Below are 21,797 nucleotides of genomic sequence, written 5' to 3'. Positions count from 1 at the left end.
GACTATGAGTATGGCCTGTTTTTGAAGAAGGGAAACTTCTTCGCGGAGGGCTAATGAGAAGGGGGTGGTCCTAACAATGCCAGATGGTCAGGTATGTAGAAACTCAATGAAGTAGCCGTTTTGGACAATGGAAAGAACCCACTGATCATTAGTGGTTCAGTGCCAAGCTGAGATGAAAGGATGGAGTCTGGTTTGAAGTGTAGATAGAAGGGGTTTATGGATACTGCTTACCCTTCTTCTGTGGGTGTCAAAAGAGCTGTCAACTTGCTTGTGGCTGTTGAGATCAAAAGGAAGGTATGGTAGATGTAGATGGGGCTGGGTAGGATCTGTCCAGTACCTGTGGTCTGAATGGTCGATATAGTTGTTGGTATGATTGAAACTGTTGTTGATAGAAGGGTTGTCTTCGGAATTAAGGACGCTGAAAACGGTAAGATTGCTGAATGGAATAGGAGCGTGTGGTTTTGTGAATTTTATGTAGATTTTTCATGACCCCATCCGTTTCGGCATTGAAAAGGTGAGGCAGCATCAAAGGGAAGATCTTCTATCCCATTTTGATGTAATCTAAAATGCCTGCAGATAGCAGCCAGGTGGGCCCCTCAAGGCAGTCGAGGTGGACATAGCTTTAGAGGCTGTGTCTGCTGTATGGCAGGCAACGATTCTTTGCTGTTTAGCCAAAGTGGAAGCCTTGGTATGTATACTGAGGGCTTCTGTTTTGGTGGTGTCTGGAGCCAACTGAATAATAGGTAGAATCTTTATCACAGAGCTGGCGGTGATACACGCCCATTGCGGTTTAATAATTAGCAACTCTCATAATAAATGAAGTAAGAGAGTAGAGCCGTCTTCCGAGAATGTAAAGTTTTCTTCCTTCTCGGTTGATAAGAGCGACACATTATTTGTTACGTGCTCTTGATTGATTGGATTCCACAATGACAGAGTTTTGCATGGGATGTTTAGAGAGGAAAGCTGTGTCTGGACCGTGAGTTTTATAATGATTTTCTATGCGGCGTGAAATCTGAAGTGAAGAGGGGGGTTTGTCCCATTATTCTTTAACTAAGTCGAGCATAGCTGGAATAAAGCTCAAACTACGAGGTGACGTTTTTCCTAGATTCAGGTCATCAAAGATGAGATCCTTTTTCTGAGGTGGTGGCTCCTCAATGTTGAGCTATAAGGATTTTGCCATTTGCAGGACCAGCTGGGAATAAGATGTAAAATCCTCTGATGGGGATGGAGGATGGTTCTCGCCAACATCAGAAGGAAGGGTAGGAAGTGTAGTGGAACCCAAAAAATGACATCATTCCTGCATGTCAATCAGAGGATAGAGCAGGACGGGCGGAGTCAGAATGACGGTTGGGGGGTTGGAAGAGACAGTTAAGGACAGTTGGAATGAGATAGGAAGAGAAAGAATTAGGGACAAGAAGATGTGGAGAGAGCTAGGGTTTAGGAATAGATAAAAAGAGGTTAAGAAAGGAATATTGAGAGTAAAACACAGTGAACAGGCAGGACTGAACACATAAGCATAACATGAAAACTACCAGTGATTAAATACATGATCTAATATATGCACACCTGAAACTGTTATATGTTTGATTCTCCTTATGATTTTGTTCATTAATAAACAAATATTTGATCAAACCCCTGATTCCTAAGTTATATGAGCAGCTCCTGTGTGGGGGAATTGTAGTGGTATTAGGAGAAATACCTGGTGGCAGCGAAAAGAAGGGGAAAAAAAGGTGTGTTTAACTTTGTGGAGCCCAAAGAAATAAAGGGGCAACCAGGGGGATTGCCACAGGAAGATTAGAGGGTGATTTGTGGGATATACTGGATGTTGACTCTTGAGAAGAAATGGATGATTGTAAAGATGATTGGTGTGGTGGTCTGGCATCCAATGTCAATGGTAGAGGTAGTTGATGCATGGTAGGCATTGATACCGGGCACTGTTCAGTGTCAGGAAGGGGGGAGGAGGCCCCTTGTAGGTGGTACTAACCTGGAGTGAGGTGTGATGTCGGGAGTGCTTGGCTCACTTGGCTCGTGGCTGAGATTCTGGCCGATTTTGCAGGAGCCGACGGATGGTGAGTTGATGTAGGGTAAGCAGATGTTGAACGGTGTTGATGTCGTGGTGGTGAAGGCAACATGGAAGGTGAATATCTTGGTGAAGGAGCATATCTCTCCTCAGTTCATCATAATAGACGTGTTCAGTGAGGGCTTCAGAACAGTAACGGTTGTAGTAATAATATCAGTCTGCATAGTCATCTCTGGCTGGATATTGAGATGGCTCGGGATAAGAGTATAATTCTCGATGTGAGGGGGTATATTGAATTGGAGAGAGGTGTCGTCTCTTCAGTGTTTGTGGGAAGAATGATGAGAGGATTCCGAGCCAGAAATCTGAATAGGTATTGCCCACCCTGATGATCGAGGACTTGAATGGGCCGAGGCCAGGGTGGGGTGAACATCAGTCGCGGACAGGACAGTACTCGGCGAGAGGCTAGCTATGGAGGCTGCAACCTGAGCCGGTGTTATGATTGGGTCATCTTTATCTGAGATCAAAGGAGGGGCGTCTGTGATGATTCCTCGAGAATGGGTGAAGGAATCACCGGCTGAGGTGGATCAATTCGAGTTGATTTTGTGGGTTTTAAAAGTTTTCTTAGTCTTAGTCTTACCTTTCTTTTTCTTAGATGAGTCATCGAGACGGATTGGAGCTGTCGAGGTGGAAGTCAACCTCGACTTCAAAGCAGACTTCGAAGGGTCCTTTTGTTGAGGTGGTAGAGTCACTGGGCTCGATATGGAACAAGTGGTTTCTAGCAGATTCGGAGATGTTATTGGAGCCATAGAGGTTGGGTTAAGGGACCTCTCCCAAAGGTAAGATCAAAGCCTTTGCAAGCGTAATTTCAAGGTGGGCTTACTGAGCTTCTTGCACTTGGGGCACAAGTGTGTTTGATGTCGCTTCCCTAAGCAAAAGAGACAGCAATTGTGGCCATCTGTCAGAGGGATTTTGTTCGTGCAGAGCACACACCGCTTGAAAGGCCCTGGGAGGGCCCATAAAAGTAGGAGAGAAGGGAAAGAAAGGTGGCGATTGGGGGGGGGGGGAGAAAAAATGCGGGAAGAGAAGAAAACAGCAAATGGGAATTGAAAAAGGATAAAGATAATTTACAGGGGAACATCTAATAACAAAGATGATTGAGAAATAAAAGGAAATGATTGAAATAGCTGGTTAGATTAATACTTGCTCTATACAGTGGTGCCCCGCTAGACAATGTTAATTCGTTCCATTGAAATTGCTGTTTAGCGAAAACATTGTCTAGCGAAAAGCCTTTCCCCATTGGAATGCATTGAAACCCGTTTAATGTGTTCCAATGGGGAAAATACCTTGTTGTCCTGCGAAGATCGCCCATAGGGAAACCGTTTTCGAACCACCGATCAGCTGTTTTAAATCACTGTCTTGCGAAAAACGGGTCTGAAAACACCCGTCCAGCGAAGATCGGCCTTAGGAAAGTCATTTTGCGAACTGCCAATCAGCTGTTTTAAATCGTCGTCTTGTGAGAAAACGGTCCGTGAAGCATGGACCCAATCATTGTCCAGCGAAATTCCCCCACAGGAGTCACTGTTTTGCAAAGCAAAATAGGGGTCGCCAAACGTCGTCATACGGATTCATCGTTTTGAGGGGTAATCGTCTTGTGAGGTACCACTGTAGTTCCGAAATACGTCCAACCAAGTGGCAGCAAAAAGGAACTAAGGGGACATTGGGAGGGTGGAGCATGCACTCCACAGGGGAACGTCCTACTAATCACATGCCTTTAAGCTCTAGAAATTTCTGAGATGTCCTGTGCAGGCGCAGAACAACCCAATTGTGACCATTCACAGTGGCCACAAAGAAGAACTTGTTGCTTATCATTCAAACTATACCATCATCTCAGTTCATGAAAATATTAAGAAGTGAAAAAATAAAATATTTTAAATGAACAGAATTATTAAAAGTTATATAGAATAAATAAAGACATTGAAGTTGTTAAGCAAGACCGTACCCGGTCAATGAAGCACTGCAAGAACCACTTGGTTGTATAAATCCCTGTAGACATCTGCTCTTTGTCCTAAGGGAGAATCAAACCAGGAAAATACTCATTTTACTTGACAAATACAGTGGAGATTTGAAAAGAAAATTTTGTTTTAACATTCATATCTACCAGTCATATCCCAAATGTCCCCAAATTTACATTCAAAATACTCTTCTCTTTGCTTGCCCTTCCTTAAATTAAAATCCATTATGTTAAAGTGACTTCACTTCTTATCAAAGCAATGCCCACTCTTGCCAGATACTTACAAGGTTATATTTTATATTCTACTCCACCTTGGACAATCAATGCATTCTTCTTGCCTTCACTACCAAACACAATACTATAAATAGTCATTTGCAAATTTATAGGATTTGTTATACAAATATTAAAATGGAACTATTTGTCATTAACCATTAAAGTGCATCCTTCAGAAACAGACTGGGAAGGCCAGACAATTACTCTGATCTGTTGCTGGAAAATCCTATAGGGAGGCAAAAAAGAAGCTCAACTACTATAGCTTCTACAATATTTGGTAGACATCCTCAACACATTCTGTCAAAGCTCAGCGGAATTTTTAAAACAGGAAATGTAATATAAACCAAGAAAGGCATAACCTGTTCCTATTAGCACTGTTGCCACTCTCCTCAATCAAAGTGTCTAGACTACCAATTTGAAGGAGAAATACCTGCTAGTCCTGCTAATCTAGAGTATCCTTGTTTGTCGTTACTTACTTGAAAGGTTGGCATAGTGAGAACGTTTAGATAAATTCAAATGTCTCTGATAACAGCAATAAAAAATTGAAAAAGAATGTAGTGCATGGGTAAAGTATTTATCAGTAAATTTGATATAAAATTAAAGGTATATAATAAATGCTGTCATAACAACAGAAAATATTACCATGTGTTTCTTCAGCTTTGGAAAAAGTTTGTTTAAGATGGCCTCATGGTGGGCTTGGAACCTCTGCAACTTTGGGAATCCAGGAATGAAAAATCCTTGGAAGAGAAAACATACAATAAAAGCATAATAAGAAGGAATTTAAAAAAGACTGAACAGATCAGCAGCTAATGTGGAACATAGTGGAGATAATAAATTCCCAAGATACCTCAGGAAGATGCAGGGGATACATGGCATTAAAGGCCAATATTTATCTTTGCTAGTTTGCATTTGGACAAGATCTGGAAGTCTATGCGTGACCAAGGAGGATGCTGTGGCTGAAGGTCAAGCATTTATTATTTCCCCCCAAATCCTCTGGGCTTAGCAAAGACTGCTAACTAGATTCTTACTGATTTGACAGCATTTGGACCAAGTGTGTCATATCTTTGGTACAGCATGGCAGTGCTCTCTGTAGTGTGATATCTTGTCCTTTTATCATAACAAAACTCTAGCAGGTTTCTCTTTAACTCACAAGGAAGTTTCTTTTGAGAGGGTGTGCTGGAGGCCTAGAATTTTTTTAAAGACTGCATATGCAAAGAGATCAAAGGGTGCTCCCCCCAACTTTTGTCTCTTATACTTATATATTAGCTAACACACACCCTCCTTTCTCTACTTCTTCCTAAAGCTCCAGCATGATGAAAAGAGTTCTAATGTGAAGAAACTTTAAACAACTAACCACATTTCCTAATGTGTCTGGTCAGAAATCTTAAGAATTGCATTCTGCCATGTATTTCAAGCAGAGTCCAAAGGACTCTAGTATTTTAGGGTTACATAGCAGAGGGCTAACTGGATGGATCAAGAGACCCTTCTGTACATTGTGAGAAATAAGACAGGAGTGAGAAGCAAGCAGGAAACTGAAGCCTAATTTTTAGATCAGGGATAGGCACAGTGTAGCTCTCCATACACTGTCAGACTGTAGCTTCCACATGCACTGACTGACATAGCCAATGGTGAGGAACTCTGGGAGCTGCAATCCAATCACATCTGGAGGACCAGAGTTACCCTTCTCTGTTTTAAATGGAACAACTCAAAACTGATGTGAACAATCTCGGTTGCATATGACTGAAAGACAATAGAAAAATACTGGTGGCAGGGAGGGATAAGAGCATTTTTCAGAGGAACCTTACCATGCATGGCATGTCTCTGATTGGTAAGCAGCTGTGCCAGTGCCCAAAAGGCATCCTCTTCATTTAAATACATCAGGAGGATAGCTGCAATCTGACTCATTCCCTGACAATAGCTGACTTCCTGAAAAATTCAGGGACACAGAGATATGTTACACAAGATCAGCTTCCACAGTAGTTTACACTTCCAGCAGTTACAAAATTTAACTTCTGTCTAAAAATGTGACATAATTTTGTACCAAGTTATTTTTAAAAGAATAATCAATACAAGGCAGATTTATACATTCATATGTATTCAGCTGAAGGAGAACTCAAAAAAGCAGATGTTCACATAAAAACCAGAAGTCCACCTAGGCCACAATTTCATTGCAAGGCCAGCTTATAAGAAAGATTACGGCCTATTTTCTTGCCTGTTCACTAAATAAGAATGTAGCAAACCCTGTCACACACTAGGACTTATTTCCAACATCCATACATTCAGCTGCTTGCTCCTTAACCATCATGATACTACAGTATCTCAGAATTCCCCACAACTGCAAGACACAGTCAAGTAATCTTGCCTTCTCAAAGGTTCCAAAAGTAGGCACTTTAACCAATCTTGTGCCTTAGGGAAAATACAAAAATGTCACAATTTCCAACTTATAACACTTGATCCTGGAGCTCCTCAAAGGGCTAAAACTTCTCTGCCACTTACCTAGTCCTAGAGCCTGTCAGACTTTAACATGCTTCTCTTTATCTGTCTCCTTGATAACAGGTACTGCCATCTTTCCATGTTTCCTGGCTTTTCCACACAACATATGCTTAGAGTTCCAATGGCTTTGCTGTGTGCTCTTGCATATAATATATATGTAAGATATTATTTGTATCATATATACACACAGGTAACCTCTGTTGTATGATATAACAACTGCAACATTAAGTTTTCAATCAGAACTGACTAAACAGCAATACCAGTCAATAAACAATAATTGAAACCAAAATCTTAAAGCAGAAGACGGAAGTTTCAGTGTCATATAAAATTACCACAAAAGTGCAGCTAGCAAGTCGCTTCTTACATTTACAAAATGAATTCAAATGGCATTACAATTATTGTAAGCATAACTACATAAAACAAGAAGATGTAAAAATCACACTTTAAATTCTTAGCGGGGAACCCATTCAAAGGAAAGGATAACTGCCTTCTGTAAAACACTGAAAAAATGTGTCTCTGTATGCTTGGATCATCTAGGTTAATCCTTCCCCTGCTGGCACATGGAAACAGCAAATTCTGTAGCTAATTTAAGCATATTTTCTCCTCTATGCCCTTTGGCTAGAAATGAGTTAACCGACTGTAACAAATTGGAGTCCTGAGCCGTGAAGCTACCACTGAATCAGCAAAAGAGGTCACAAAGAGAATGAACTAATATCCTCATTTGATGGCAAGCTAGAGTCACAGAGAAGCCACTCAGAAAGCACAACAACAGCACAGCTATAGGTTTGTATGTATGACTGCACCACTCTTCATGTAAAAGCAGGTCCCACAACGTGGTTGCAATCTGTTAAAGTTCCTTCTGCATGAAGCCTCCTGAACTGATTTTTTTAAAAACATTCTCTTTTTAAACAGAGTACCACTGATTTTGTTAATAGCAGCTGAAACTCATAGGTATGCAACTGTTAAAAAAATCAACAACACCCAACTTGTTTTAGTTGAACTGAACTCTTTTACTGCACTTAATGACTTACAGGGCATTGCATTACCATGCCCCAAAGTACATATTGCCAAATTAAACATAAAGTTTTATGCTAAACTGAAATTTTATTGCCAAATAAGAACTAAAATCAGAACTTTTCAGTTTCTAACAGAATCTCTTCTTACCGTGTTGTAAACAGAGTATGCTGACAGGACATGGAATAAAGCTTGCTGCCTATATCGGAAAAATAAAAAGATAATAAGAAAATTCCAAAGGGAGGCCCATGACATTTTTTCAGCAGCAATTCTTGCCATAATAATTCCTCATATTTCTGAAGAGTGATAGAATAACTACAGAGTAAACAAGAAAGTGCAGAAACACCGGGCCACTACAAAATGTCAAAGACATTACTCTCAGGTATACTTTAGCAAGGACGCTTATCTATGTTGTCACAAGTTAACTCCAAACTCCAATAAATTTCAATGATGTCTATCAGTTCTTTCCTTCTACGCTCTTTGTTGATAGCATAGACCAGTGACTCCTAATTTTGAGTCCCCAGATATTCTTGGACTAAAATTCCCAGAAGCCTTGCCCACTAAGTGTGTTGGCCAGGGTTTCTGGGAGTTTTAGTCCAAGAACATCTGAGGACCACTGGTATAGACCCTTAATATTCAATATGAAACAGAGAAGGCAACACATTGACTAGAAAAACACTGTGATGGTCTTAGGATGAGAAATGGCTGCTTAGCAGAAGAGAAGCCGTAAGATTAGCAAGGGAGAACGTATTCTGCCTAGGATTTGGCAAGCTAATTCTGTATGATGTTAATGGTACTGTTGCATTTTCCAAACCATGCAGACCCAGTTCTACTTTTCATGGAAATAGCAAACCTGATTCTTGGTTCTATTAATTTCTGCATTTCTGGAGCTCACATCACTGAAAATTGCTCCCAAACAAAGATGTCATGCTGGGAGAACAGGTTCTAGCTCAGCCTTCTTGACACAAGGAGTGTTCTGTTTTGTATAAAGGAGCTCTTAGTCATGCAACCTCATAAAACAGGATGCACTGTGAAGTGCCATAGGTCAGGCACAGGTTTGCTAGCTCAGTGATGGTTACCTACTTGTTATATGTCCCATATAACTTTCTCACAACGGCTTACTTCTTTTTGTTTCATAATGAAAACAAAAGCAGAAAAAGATACATAGGGTTTGATGTTATACAAAATTTGTTCTTCAAAGAAAAGTAACAAATATCTTAATATCAAATGAACAGTTTACAGACATACATATTATTGATTAGAAACCATACAAGATGCACATATGCTCATATCCGCTCTAATAAGGAATAAACAATTTTAGATATTTGAATTGGGATTTTTTTAAAAATTTATACAATTTATACTGACAATACTCTCAAATTACTAAGCAACTATGTATTTCATGGAAAACATAACATAACAAGTCAACTTAAATTATAATACAATACAATCATCTTACTTATAGCATATTTTATCACCTTATAATCATCTAGTTTCATCTCCTAACATACTAAATTTATTCTCCTTAAAGATTATAGACTAACAATCCAAATTATTTCCCATAGCATGTTCCTCTTTATTTGAAATGGTACTATAGGTTTTCATAACTTTATCATGTTTTATTTCCCCTTTATATATTCTGGCCTGATTTGTCAGCTTTTCCATCAAAACTATCTGCCAAATTCTGTTCATAAATCTTTGTAATGAGAGGGCTTGGTCAGACACTTGAAATAGTAATCATACTACAACAGATTTTTTTTTTGCACTCAGCATGAAACACACCCCACCCCACATGCATGGCAATTTATTTAATCATAAATGAGTAATGCACAGCAATATTTGGACTACAAGTGTTCACAACGTTAAGAAGGTTAAGAACCTTATGAACACTTAAGTGCATAAACTATGCTTAAAGCTGAAATTAATCACCACATTCCTCAGTCACAACATGCTGGAAGTACTTGCCCTTTAGATTCTACTGATAGTCATGATAAGCACTGCAACAAACCTAAAGACTATCAGTATAATTCCAGAGACATAGAGACAGATAAGCAGCAATAAGAACTATAGAAGACCAAAGTTCTTCTGCTGTTTCTGAAGAAATTTCAGGAAATCTACTCATTTTACAAATTCTGGAATTGCAGAGGAATCACATTTTGTCAAGACAAAAGCCACCCTAATGTACTGGAATTAAATCACATAACTCTTCAAAGGTCTTCAAGAGCTTTTTTCAAATCTTGGCTTCCTCCTTCTTCTGAAAAGGGAAAAGGGGTGTCTGGATCTTTATCAGTGTTCTGTGAGGCAATGTTTATTTGCTACAGTCTGCTTTTTCCTAGAATCTCAATCCAGTACTTTGTTGCATACTTAATCAGTATGTATCTTGGGGTGTGATCAAATGGCAAGGAAGGACAGCATTTGATTGCACCAGAAAGGGTTGCATTGCTGGGAGCGATCTCCAAGCAGAAGTCACCCTTCTGTTCACATAGGAACAACTCCAGCCCAGCCCCCCAAAAGAGTATCCTTGCTTCTGAACCAAGATGGTCCAAGTTGGGCACACATCTGAGTCCAGCTGGTTTGCAATGTTCCGTGTGTCATGTGATTGCTGGGAAATAATTTGTATGAGAGCATGCCAGAAGCGGTCCAAAGTAACACTATTTCCCTGTTGACTGCACCCTCAAATAATCATTTCCTTGCCAGATTATGATTTTTACTCTCTCTTTTTAAATTTCAGGACTTTGAAACTGAATATTTTAACAAGCATTTGTTGCACTAGGATAAAAGTTGTATTCCAATGTGGCATAAATGTACTCTACAACATACTTACTTCACTCCATATCGATCCCGGAACATGATGTGATTTCGAAATGTTCGATTGATATCCAGGTCTATTTGTTTGATTTCAGATGAGTAACTCTTTGCTTGTTCTTTCATTTTCTATTGAAAGAATTGTAGAATTAAGTATCTTTTAATATATCAGGACATAACTGAATTCAGAGGAGGTGGAAGAATCTCCTTCTCACTTTCTCCTTAAGAACTAGGATTTCTTATTAAATTATCTTAAGAGTGCTTTCAGATAGAGAACCTTTAGTGCTGTCCATCAAGGCTCTTCTGTTGCAAACTACAAACGGAATTACTGCTGACCACCCTACACACAACTCCAGCACTTCTTGGTTGTACATCTCACCAGGTTTTCTCCACAAAATGGGCCTAGTCTAACACTGGGAGCACCATGGACTCTTTCCCTTATCTTTCCTCCATCCTTCACTTTTTGCTAGGAATCTCTGATGAAGCATTCTGTCAAAACCCCTTTTGGAAATCAATACTGTGTTATAAAGGTTTACTGGCTTCAAGTGAAACCTATGCTCCCATATTTTCTTATGGAAAATGTTTCCTCTGACTCCAACTTTCTTCTAGATCATAAAGAGCTAACTGCTGGCCTCAGGTGGCACCAAGGATAAGTAGGATTATGGAAAAGCCAATTTCCGGGAATTATGTCCATGTAAAGCCTATTATATTATGAGTTCCTTGTTTACTGCAGACTCTTCAAGAGCTTAGTTAAACTGCCTGTGACTTTACAGTATTTCAGACCTGGGCAAAACGTGGCCCTCCAGATGTTGTTGAACTGCAACTCCTAGCAATCCTCACTATTGGTGGTGTGGGCTAGGATTGCTGGGAGTTCAGCAACATTTGGAGGGCAGCATTTGTACTGTAAGCTAGCGTTTTTTGTACTTTCTTTAACTTCTCCCACTGTTATGAATTGACTGGATAGCTCAGTGAGTTAGGTATCTGGCTGCAGAGGTTGGGAGAGTTCATTTCCCCACTGTTTATTTTGGAAGAGCTAGCCAGTGTGGCCTTGGGCAAGTTTCATGATCTCAGGATGCCTCCAGAAGAAGGGAATGCTAAACCACTTCTGAGTATTCTCTACCTGGCAAACCCTGAAAAGGGTTGCCATAAATCATAATTGATTTGATGGCACATGATGATGATTAGACTTTACGGTTAGTAAAAGGACAAATATTAATAGTACAGTAATATTATCGTCAACAGCAAAAAACTTTTTATAAATAGTTGAGGCCCTGGTTACTGTTACTTAATCGTATGCTTAAATTCAGAGTTTCACACCTAAACTTGATTGGTTTTAATACTCTTTTTGTTGAAAATGGCACTGAAATTTTTTAGCATAGATCCTTTTAATGCAAATTCCAGTAACATACCTGTGCAGTGCGGCTTCTAAGTAGCTACTAGAAAACTCTAAGTCCCAATGGCCTTCCTTGTTTGGGATAAGAGTTGCTTCCTATCATTTACTCATATATTACACACAATTACTCTATACCCTGCTATCATCTGTACATTTTGTAATAGCTGATTTTGTGAAGTTCTTTTGTAGTCAAGCAGAATCTTAAGCCACTTTTAAGCTGTAAAAGATATATTTATACAAGGCAGTTTGTTTGTTTGTTTGTTTGTTTAATTAATTAATTAATTAAATTTATATCCTACCCATCTAGAACGAAGTCTACTCTGGGCGGCTGTTTTGAATTAAGAAATCAAATCATACTGAAAAATTGACAATTCTTACTGATCAAACATTTTTAAATGTTTCCAAAGAGATATCTGTGCTTGCATACTGGCAAAATTAAAGGGGTTGGGGGAGGGAGAGAAAACAGAGGGAAGATTGTGGCATCTTAAATACTAACAGACTTGTTTCAGTGTAAATATGTAGTCTTAATACAGGAATGTGACTACCAAGATGTTAATTACTTAAAACTGCAGACTACAACTAGGATCACTGCCTGTCTGCCAGACAGGTCTACCTGTCACCAAAATTCCAATAATCACTTCTAGGACAGAAAACTGAATACATAAAGGGAAACAGCTATTTTATACATATCTAATATTACAGAAAGCTAGGCTATAAATAAATTGAGTGTGCTAAGAAGCCATGTCTCTATCTTTACTCTGTCATGCCTTCCCAAATATGGAAATACATATCAATACAAATAGCTTATTTCATGTACCTAAGGAAGTGGATTTTGATCCATGAAAATTCAGTGAATTAAATGTTAAGTCTTTAAGAGGTTACAATATTTTGTCCTTTCCCCCTTTTCCCCCCTTTCAATTTTGCCAACCTTCAGAAATAAGGAACAGGCTGATTTTTGACCACCACACATCAAACTGGATGTGGGTTAGGGTCAGGTGTTGTCAGTTCTACTCTGTGGTGGACGTTTCACGGTTGGACGGTGTGAGCTTCATTTAAAATGTGAAAATGAAAATCAAGTTGGGGTTTGATTTATTTTAAATGTGATTCATCCATATAATGAGTAATGACAGGGTCATTTAAACTTATTTTAAAGGTATTTTTGTTTGATCTCCTTTACAAACAACTCTCTTTTCAAAAGCATAGGAAATGCCCTATGTGCTCTGGTGAGAAGCATCTATATTATTTAATTCATAAGATCCATGGATAGTTGTGGAAAGAGCTTTGAAGAAAAGGCTTTCAGAAGAAAGGAAATGGAAGTAATCCTCTTCCATTTATGATATATCTGTTTTTACAACAGGAATTCTTTCCATGGTGGCTGTGATAACTGTCACGGTTCAATGCTGACAGCTCTGTAGGATTAGAAAAACAGTTCTGATTATGCCATTCCTCCCAAGGAAAGCCTAAACTAGAGGTAGATATCCTGATTTTAAAAAAGAAAAGCCACTCATGGATTGAAGACAGACAATGATATGTGATGGGTAATCAATCGTCCCAGCAGGGCAATTCCAGAAAAAACAGATATTGATCTAATATCCTGTAAGTTTCATACCAATAAATAAATAAAAAATTATCAACTTGGGCTTCTGTGCTGAATTCAAATGGAAAGAGGAATTTTTTTAAAAAACAAAACCCCAGTGCTTATAAGAACTATTGATGGCAATTACCTTCTTAGAAGGAGCATTTTCCTTTCTCAGTTACACATAGGAGGAATGATTCTTTTAAAATTACAACTGCTACAATAGGGGTGCACCATCTTACGACAAATAATGCATTTTCTATTTGAAAAATATTGGACTAGATAGACTTGGTCAATTGTACACAGGTACCACTGGAGAGTAAGTTACATTGTCGTTGTCGTTTAGTCGTGTCCGACTCTTCGTGACCCCATGGACCACAGCATGTAACAGAGAAGTTACACTGTAGCTACCTTTTAAAATAGATTTTAATAGGACTTAAGATTTAGTACTGTAACTTAGCCTCAGTTTGACCTATGTATCATTTATGCAAATTTAATCCATGAGCTAATCAGCACAGATGGAACTACAATCCACTTCATCAGATGCATGAAGTGTTATAGTAGCTATGAGGATATATGAATGAGAAGAAGTGGTAGAATATGAAGTGATGAATGTACAGTGTACTTATCAACAAAAGGTGATTAACTGCACTTGTAGTTGTAAAACATATATGCTTGCATTTGTGTGTTAATAGATGAATTGTAACTTTAAAACCTCATTGTATATTTCGAATATAGAGATATAGGACGATCCTCAATGAAGCACAGTTCAGCTGTTTCACATTGTAATCTACCTTTCAAGTTCCTTTATTAAAAATTTGCCACTTTAAGACCTGTAGCAGTGTCCTTGAATGATAAATGTTTCCCTGGTGTTTTTTTTTTAAATATTGCCACTTCTGTTTGATTTCTATTCATTTCTTAGTTTGCACAGATTCTGCCCTTCCTCACGCAGAATGAAGAAGGGCATTGTTTGCAAGCAATGGTGTACATCACTGAAAGATTAGCAACCATAGTAGGCCTATGAATCCTTCATGTCATAAATGGCATAGATGGTGAATTCTTGGATAGCTCAGTGGTTTAGGTATCAGGCTGCAGAGCCAGAGGTTGAGGGTTCAATTCCCCACTGGGTCTCCTTGACAGGGGCTGGACTCAATGATCCATAGGGTCCTTCCAGCTCTGCAGTTTTATGATGATTATCACCAGAGTGAATAAGCAGACAGACTTGGCACTGAAGTCTACTACAGTATAGAACTGGCCACTGGAAATGTCAATATTCAAACAGCAGAGGAACGTTTCAATCTGTCAAGACATTCTGTCACAGACGTTAAGATGGTCATTCTCCAGAGGAACTCAGAGATAGATTTCAATATGAAATACAGTGGACCCTTGACTTACAGACGGCTTGACTTACAGACTTTTTGAATTACAGACTTCTCTGGCCGCAAAATTTAGGTTTGACTTGCAGCCTGAGAATTGACTTACAGACCAGAAAAAAACCAAAATGGAACAAAAACGGCCTGTTACGGGATTAATCGGTTTTCAATGCACTGTAGGTCAATGGAGACTTGACCTACAGACTTTTTGACTTGAGAACCTCCTTCCAATACGGATTAAGTTCTCAAGTCAAGACCTCACTGTATGTGAATCAAACTTCAGTCAACATGATCAAATCGCCCTGCTGTGGCTTGAGCCAAGGCACAGGTTTATCATTACATGAATCAGAATGGGCAACTTCTGAGGATGTGGGGGGCATTTTCCTCTCCTGATATTAACAGAATGCATCTCTTTTGATGCCCTGACATCCATCCACCATATTTTCTGCATCCAAAATTGGAAATTACTCCACAAAAACCTCAGGGGGCACAATTTCCCAGGTAAAGAACTGTGGTGTTTGCCCAGATCATGAATATTCATATGCTATTTACATACAGCAATGAGAGTGCTGGAGGGGTGGAATCACGAGGTATAAGAAACTCAGCAGGAGGAGGAAGACTGGAGATAAGGTTTAGATAGGGTTTTGAGATGGAGAATTAGAATGTTAGAGAGTTGAGAGAGTTTTGGAGTTTGGGCGTGAGAATGGTGGTTGAGGGTGGATAAAGAAGAATGTTTGTTTAAGAATTAACAATGCTTGTTCTGTCAACACCTGTATCGATAAACAATGTCTATTTGGCTCTTTTAAAATGACATATGGCCTGGAATCTATCATTAATAAAAGGTATTGTTGATGAAATCAACATGGCAGCTGAAAGACACGCAGTGTGAGCTCTTTGGTTGGTGAAACAATCAGGGGCCATGTGGAATCGTGACACTAACATTTCACCCTACGGTCTGTTCCGGGTAGAAAAGTCTCTTTTTTAAAAGGCTATTTCAAATAACCTTTAAATAGCAAATCGCTCTCTTCCAGGCACATGATTTTCTTGTTGATGTTGAAATATGTGGGAGATGAACAGGATTGAGGGCCACTGGTGGCCCTCAGAAGCTACATGTAGCCCATCAGCCACAGTCTGCACAACCTGTTCCATCATTGTCCTATGTCACCTCACATAAAGGAACACTTCTGATGGTCAGCAAGCATATCTTGTCTGAATTATTTTGATAAAACTGTGATTCACTCAAAGGACTTCTGGAAAAGTTCCATGTTGTATTCTACTATGAATATACTATATTTTTCTAATATATATGCATCCTTAGATTTTCCAGGAAGTGAACCACAGCCAGAAAATGAGTCAGACTACAGCTCTCCTCCTGGTGTATTTGAATAAAAAGAATGCCTGTGGCAGGACTGGCACAGCTACTCACTGATCAGAGGCACACCATGCCAAGAAATTTTGGAAATGTATATTCTTCATTTTTTCGTATACTATACTTGTTTCCCTTCCAAGACTGTGCTTCTATGGTGGGGTATGCCATTTTTTAATAATATGTTTTACTCATAAATTCATGTCCTTAGGATAATGGATTTCCTCCCCTAGGTAGTGTAATTGTTATGAGGAATGAAACAGCAAAAGTATCATGATTACCTACTCAATAATTTTAGCCACACAGTTAACAATTACATATTAGTGTTAGTTATTTTTACATCTCCACCAATTAAATCATTCTTTGGGGGACCACTGCCTACATATTTTTTTAAAAAATGAGTAACACCAAACATATATTTCAATTTTGTATCAAAATGTTTTAAAATACCAAAACCGGAAAAAGTAACCAATAAATTTATTATTTCTCCACCACATGTTGCACCTTCAAGCTTTCCAGGGTTTTGGATTACAACTCCCACAATGCCTTACCATGCCACTGCTCATGGGAGGTGTACAGCTGATGGGAGGGGTAGGCCAAAATCTCTAGACGGCCAAGGTTACCCATTGCCATAAAATATGTTTTACCTCATACTTTCCTTCATTTTCCATCTTCACCTTTTCTATATCCAACAAAAGAGACCAGACTTGCCCGCGCACTTGGAGGGGGATTCCTTTATAAACCCTGCGAAACATCTACAAATTTTAAATAAAGGAAAATTAATACAACCTTTAAAGATATATGTTTCTCAAGTGCAGCATTTCTCGGTACACCTTGATAATAGATTTAAGAAGAGATAGATAGATAACCAAATAATTGGGAAAATATTGGCCTCAGTTTATAGTCTCACTGTACTTAATATCCCTTTACAGATGCAGTTTTGACACAGCAGAACCACAAATTTTAAAAAAGGAAGATACCAGTTGTTATTATCAGCACCTCTCAAACTAAGGTACAAATTAAAATTCAGTTCTCAAAAGTTGTGGGGTTCAAACAAGGGTGTGTGTGCATGTGTGTGCACGCACACGTGTGTAAAACAACTTGTTAGACAAATTTAGATATGCATATTCAGAAAAACATATTTAAATATTTATTTAAACTTGGATTTTCTTGGTTTTATTTTATTTTTAAAAGACAAAATATGGAAACTGGACTGAATAAACTTATAAATTAACATACACAAAACTGTTTCTAATAGCTCTAAGTATTTTTATTACAGCATTTACAGTTGCCATGGAGCTTAGAAAGCTCCACCCATGTTCTTCTACATGCTTTAATGGCTGTCACTGCAGAGATACTCTTGGCAAAGAATAAGTATGTATCTTGAAACACCTTGGAGAACTTAGTTTTGTTTTTGTTTGTTTGTTTTGCTCAAGTCACCAGAATTCTAGTTGGGAAAATTCCTACTGAATTCTGATACCTGTACAGAAAAAAAACTTGAAAACTCTTATGTCTATACCAGACAATCTTATGGAGGTGAATTTACACACATAATTCACATTTGTGTGGTTCAGACTGGCCTGAGAACAGTTTGTGACATGATAAACAAAGGCCTCCAACTGATTTCACGAACACAAGGGTTGAAAGAAAGAAGATACCATTTGTTCTCTATTTTATTCTCAATAAGGGCAAAACCAAATAATTACAATATTGCTTTAAGCATGTCATAATCCTTTCCCTTACCTTTTCACTGTTTCTGTATTTTCCCCATTTTCTTAACATTTTCAGCCATTTGTCCACTCGTTCAATCTCCTGAAGTTTTTGCTGGAAAAGCATTGAGAGTGACACTTAGAATACTTCTTTCCAGTTCATGAGAACAAAGTGGAAGAGAGGATGGGCTGGATGTCTACATTAGCAGACTGTGGAGTCATAAGGTTACTATAACCTGTAAGTAGCTTAGGCAGGGGACATATGGAATTCTCTAACCCATTCACTGCAAAAATCTAGCCCATACGTTATTCCTTTGTTTGACACAATATCATTATCAAGAAACAGTTCCAAACTTAGACTGTAGATTGTTAATCAATTAGATAATGACATATAGCTGCAGTACCCAATGTACTGTAGTAGACAGGATGACGAACCAGGACCCAGAAGACCTGGGTTTGAATCCCCACTTGGCCATGTAAAATGAAGGGAAGGAAATGGAACTGATAAAACCACTTCTTAAATGTCTCCTTACCTTGAAAGCCCTATTAGGGTTGCTATAAGCTGATTCCAACTTCATGGTACATAACACACAAATACATATGACTGCACTTACAAATTGTGCTCTGAACAACGCAACTTTTATTCTCTTTACTTTTAACTAGAGGAAGCTATCAATGCCAGCCACATCTGAGACATACAGGATACTGAATGACATAATGAGAGTTATCAGACCCTATGGCCTCTGCAGTGATGTGTAAAAATGTTTGTAATTATCTAGGTTTTCAGATCTAATTACCACGACTGAGGTCTTTTATATGTGTTATTTATATCTGCAAGTGTAACATAAATGGCAAAGCTTTTTATTACTCTTTATTATACTTTATTACTCATCTGACAACTGTTCCCAGGTTTTTTGTCCCTTATTCTTAAACCCAAGCTACAGTGGAAAGCTTTCATGCTGTATTTCAGCATATCCAGAAGAATTATCTTCAAATCTTTCTTCATGTCTGGCTAATGCCTAAGCACCATCACGTCTAAGTACAGTAAGTTGTTGGAAATCATTGTGATTTGCTTTAGAAACACTAGGAGAATATACGTTATATGTTTATTTATGTAGTTGATTAACATAAGCATTTATGTAATTAAATGCTTATGTTAATAAGTTCAACCACTTCCTACTGAAAAGCAAAACCAACACACCCGCTACAAATTACCTGACATAAAATAAAGCTTCCAACTCTTACCTTCTCCTCAAGAGCACTGCGGGTTGGTAGCTCATGCTCACTGAAAGAATGAAAACTCAAATTAAACTAATGTGTTAGAAATACATAAGCAAAATGTATTATCTGGGAAGGTGTTCTGAAGCTATGCTTTAGCAGCTGGGGAAAAAAACTTCTCTTCTACCATGCTAAAAATCTTCCTGTGTGAACTTGTGTATTTGTCTAGTTCACACATAACTAAATTTCAGAGTGACTTCTAGGCTGTGCAAAAGAAGCAGAGGAAAAGAAACTTTTTCAGGCTTTTGTGCAATTATTCACTAAAAATTAAGCAATGCTTAGAATAACCACCACAACAAACATCATCAACAAGGTTAGACAGGAGTGCCTAGCCCCACCTCCCTAAGTCACCACTCTGCCCATGTTTTTCAGCAGCAAGACTGAAGAGGTTCCAGCTCATGTGTAGGCTCCACATATGAGCGAGAACCCTGTAAAATGTAGAACTGCTGATTTTCAGACTTCTTGCCACACATGTGGAAAAAATGAAAACAGAGGAGGCCAGGGCTAGGCACTCCACCCTAACATGCCACAATACTGGATTAGATAAACCCTGAACAGTATTCTAGTGAAAACACCTAAATCTCTTTAAAGGGCAGCTGCAACAGACCGTAACATTTTTTCAGTTTGCTTAAAGAACACCCATGATTTTTAGGAATTCTAACCAAGTTAGATGTTTATAGTAGGACCTACATTCACAAGTAATGTACACTAATTTCCAAAAAATCAACTCCTGTAACATCTCACCTTGTATTTCATGGGTGGAGCTTTATTAATAAACAGAAAGCCGTCGCACATGTGGGTTGGAAAGACATGCACAAACATATCACTGAGACAAAGTACAGCCTGATCAAAGTAACAATGAAGCAACAAGCAGCGAACAGGGTGCAACTGTAACCCTCAATACTTAGTTCACTCAAAGATTAAAACAACAGCAAAAGGGGAACTTACTGTAAAAACCCAAATCTGTCTGTAACTTTGTAGAGAGTGAAGTCAGCATCTTCCCATGGATCAATTTGAGCCCCTTCCTGCCTTCCCTGTAAAGAAAAGCTAGGTGGCACAATAAAGGACACCACTGCAGAGCCTGACAGCATAGACTTTGACATAGCCATTTGTATTTAAGAAGTAATAGAAGAAATTATGAAGACAAGCATTTTTTACCAATATAAAACTAGTTTCATATTCATTATAATCTATGTTAGTACTGTAAAGATAAGTTATGTGATAAGATGATGGGTGGGTATGAGTTATTTCTACAGTGTGGCAGCCATTTTGCCATATGCTTATAATATGCACACTATGCAGAAATAGCATTTTTGCTTGAGATTATATATCTCAGGTATACAGAACTTACAATGAAATATTGCCATTCTTCTTCCAATGTCACACTATTAGCATTCTTTAGCGTTCAATTGGGAGGGATGTTTTAAGAAGCTATATAAGCTACATAGTAGGAACATAGATGGAAAATGATAATGAAGTATTTGTAATTTTCCTGTCATTGTTTTCAATCCCAAAAAATCCCTTCCAAGAACTTTGAGGAATATTGGGGGAACAAACGTTCACTTGCACAAACAGAGGGCAAACCAAGAGATGTGTTACTTTCGGAATTTTTGATTACAACCCCCAGATGGCCACAGGAATTCCTGAAGCAAGAGTTCTGGAGGCTCCCCCCCCCCAGAATTACAAATCATCGTAGCTGCTTTTAATAATTAATAGATCAAGAATGAGGCTTTATCTCAGTCATGCTGCTAAGTCCATGAAGACAAAGGAAGAGGTTGGAGAGGGTAAGCCCTGGGGAAGCTGCAAGGCATTTGGGAGATGGTTGAGAGGAACCCTGTAGGGAGCATAATGGTCAGGAAAACTACCGGCTTCATAATGCCTTGAAGTTCTCACAGAGCTTAGCCTCTCTCAGGCCTATAGTCCAAAAATTCTAAAAATCCCATCTCTAGCAACCAGCCCAACCAAGTTGCATATCTACCCTGTGGCCAATCTATCCAATGGCTCTGCTATCAAAGGAAATGCATGTAAAACCTAAAAACAATGATGTCCTGGAGACATGGCATCCCTCTAAGGAAAATCTGAGACTCAGAAAAATGAAGCAAGCTAAGCATTATATCTTTCCATTCATTTACTATTTTCTTTACTTCTCTCTGTTAAACCATAACATTTTACTAAATATAATATTTCTATTGCATGTTATATAATACTAGCAACAATGTAGTATGTGATATGAAACTTAAGTGACTCCCTCAATACCATCTTAATACTAGGTACTCATAGTAACCTGAAATGGATTTGCATAGTTGCTTGGTTTTGGCTCAGATTCTGGCAATTCTCTTGGGAAAGAATTTGAACAAATAAGGAGTGCCCATACCGTCTTAAACGGGGACTGGTGCACAAATGAAGTATTAAGGAGGTGTTCTCAGCAGATCACAGAATCTCAGTCTAACAGACTAAAATAACACAGAAGAGGATTACAGAATCCA

At 38.6% G+C, this 21,797-nt stretch overlaps 1 protein-coding gene across 5 annotated transcripts in view; it reads right to left on the bottom strand.

Annotated features, from left to right (window-relative positions):
* Nucleotides 1–21,797, bottom strand: part of LOC110074192 (uncharacterized) — a 141,937-nt gene that overhangs the window by 18,953 nt on the left and 101,187 nt on the right. For 4 of the 5 annotated variants that reach the window (XM_072985597.2, XM_020784175.3, XM_072985600.2 and 1 more), the window contains 9 exons: nucleotides 20,260–20,345; nucleotides 19,279–19,318; nucleotides 18,068–18,148; nucleotides 16,972–17,079; nucleotides 10,636–10,745; nucleotides 7,962–8,010; nucleotides 6,110–6,230; nucleotides 4,947–5,041; nucleotides 4,020–4,085 (listed from right to left, as the gene is read on the bottom strand). In XM_072985597.2, the coding sequence (XP_072841698.2) occupies nucleotides 4,020–4,085; nucleotides 4,947–5,041; nucleotides 6,110–6,230; nucleotides 7,962–8,010; nucleotides 10,636–10,745; nucleotides 16,972–17,079; nucleotides 18,068–18,148; nucleotides 19,279–19,318; nucleotides 20,260–20,345 (756 nt within the window). Of the gene's footprint in view, nucleotides 1–4,019; nucleotides 4,086–4,946; nucleotides 5,042–6,109; nucleotides 6,231–7,961; nucleotides 8,011–10,635; nucleotides 10,746–16,971; nucleotides 17,080–18,067; nucleotides 18,149–19,278; nucleotides 19,319–20,259; nucleotides 20,359–21,797 lie in introns of all 5 variants that reach the window. The other variant, XM_072985601.2, reaches the window with a different exon arrangement.

Source organism: Pogona vitticeps, chromosome 1 (assembly GCF_051106095.1).
Source record: "Pogona vitticeps strain Pit_001003342236 chromosome 1, PviZW2.1, whole genome shotgun sequence".
Classification (NCBI taxonomy): Eukaryota; Metazoa; Chordata; class Lepidosauria; order Squamata; family Agamidae; genus Pogona; species Pogona vitticeps.
Note: the sequence above shows the minus strand (reverse complement) of the source record. Positions and strands in the feature narration are given on the sequence as shown.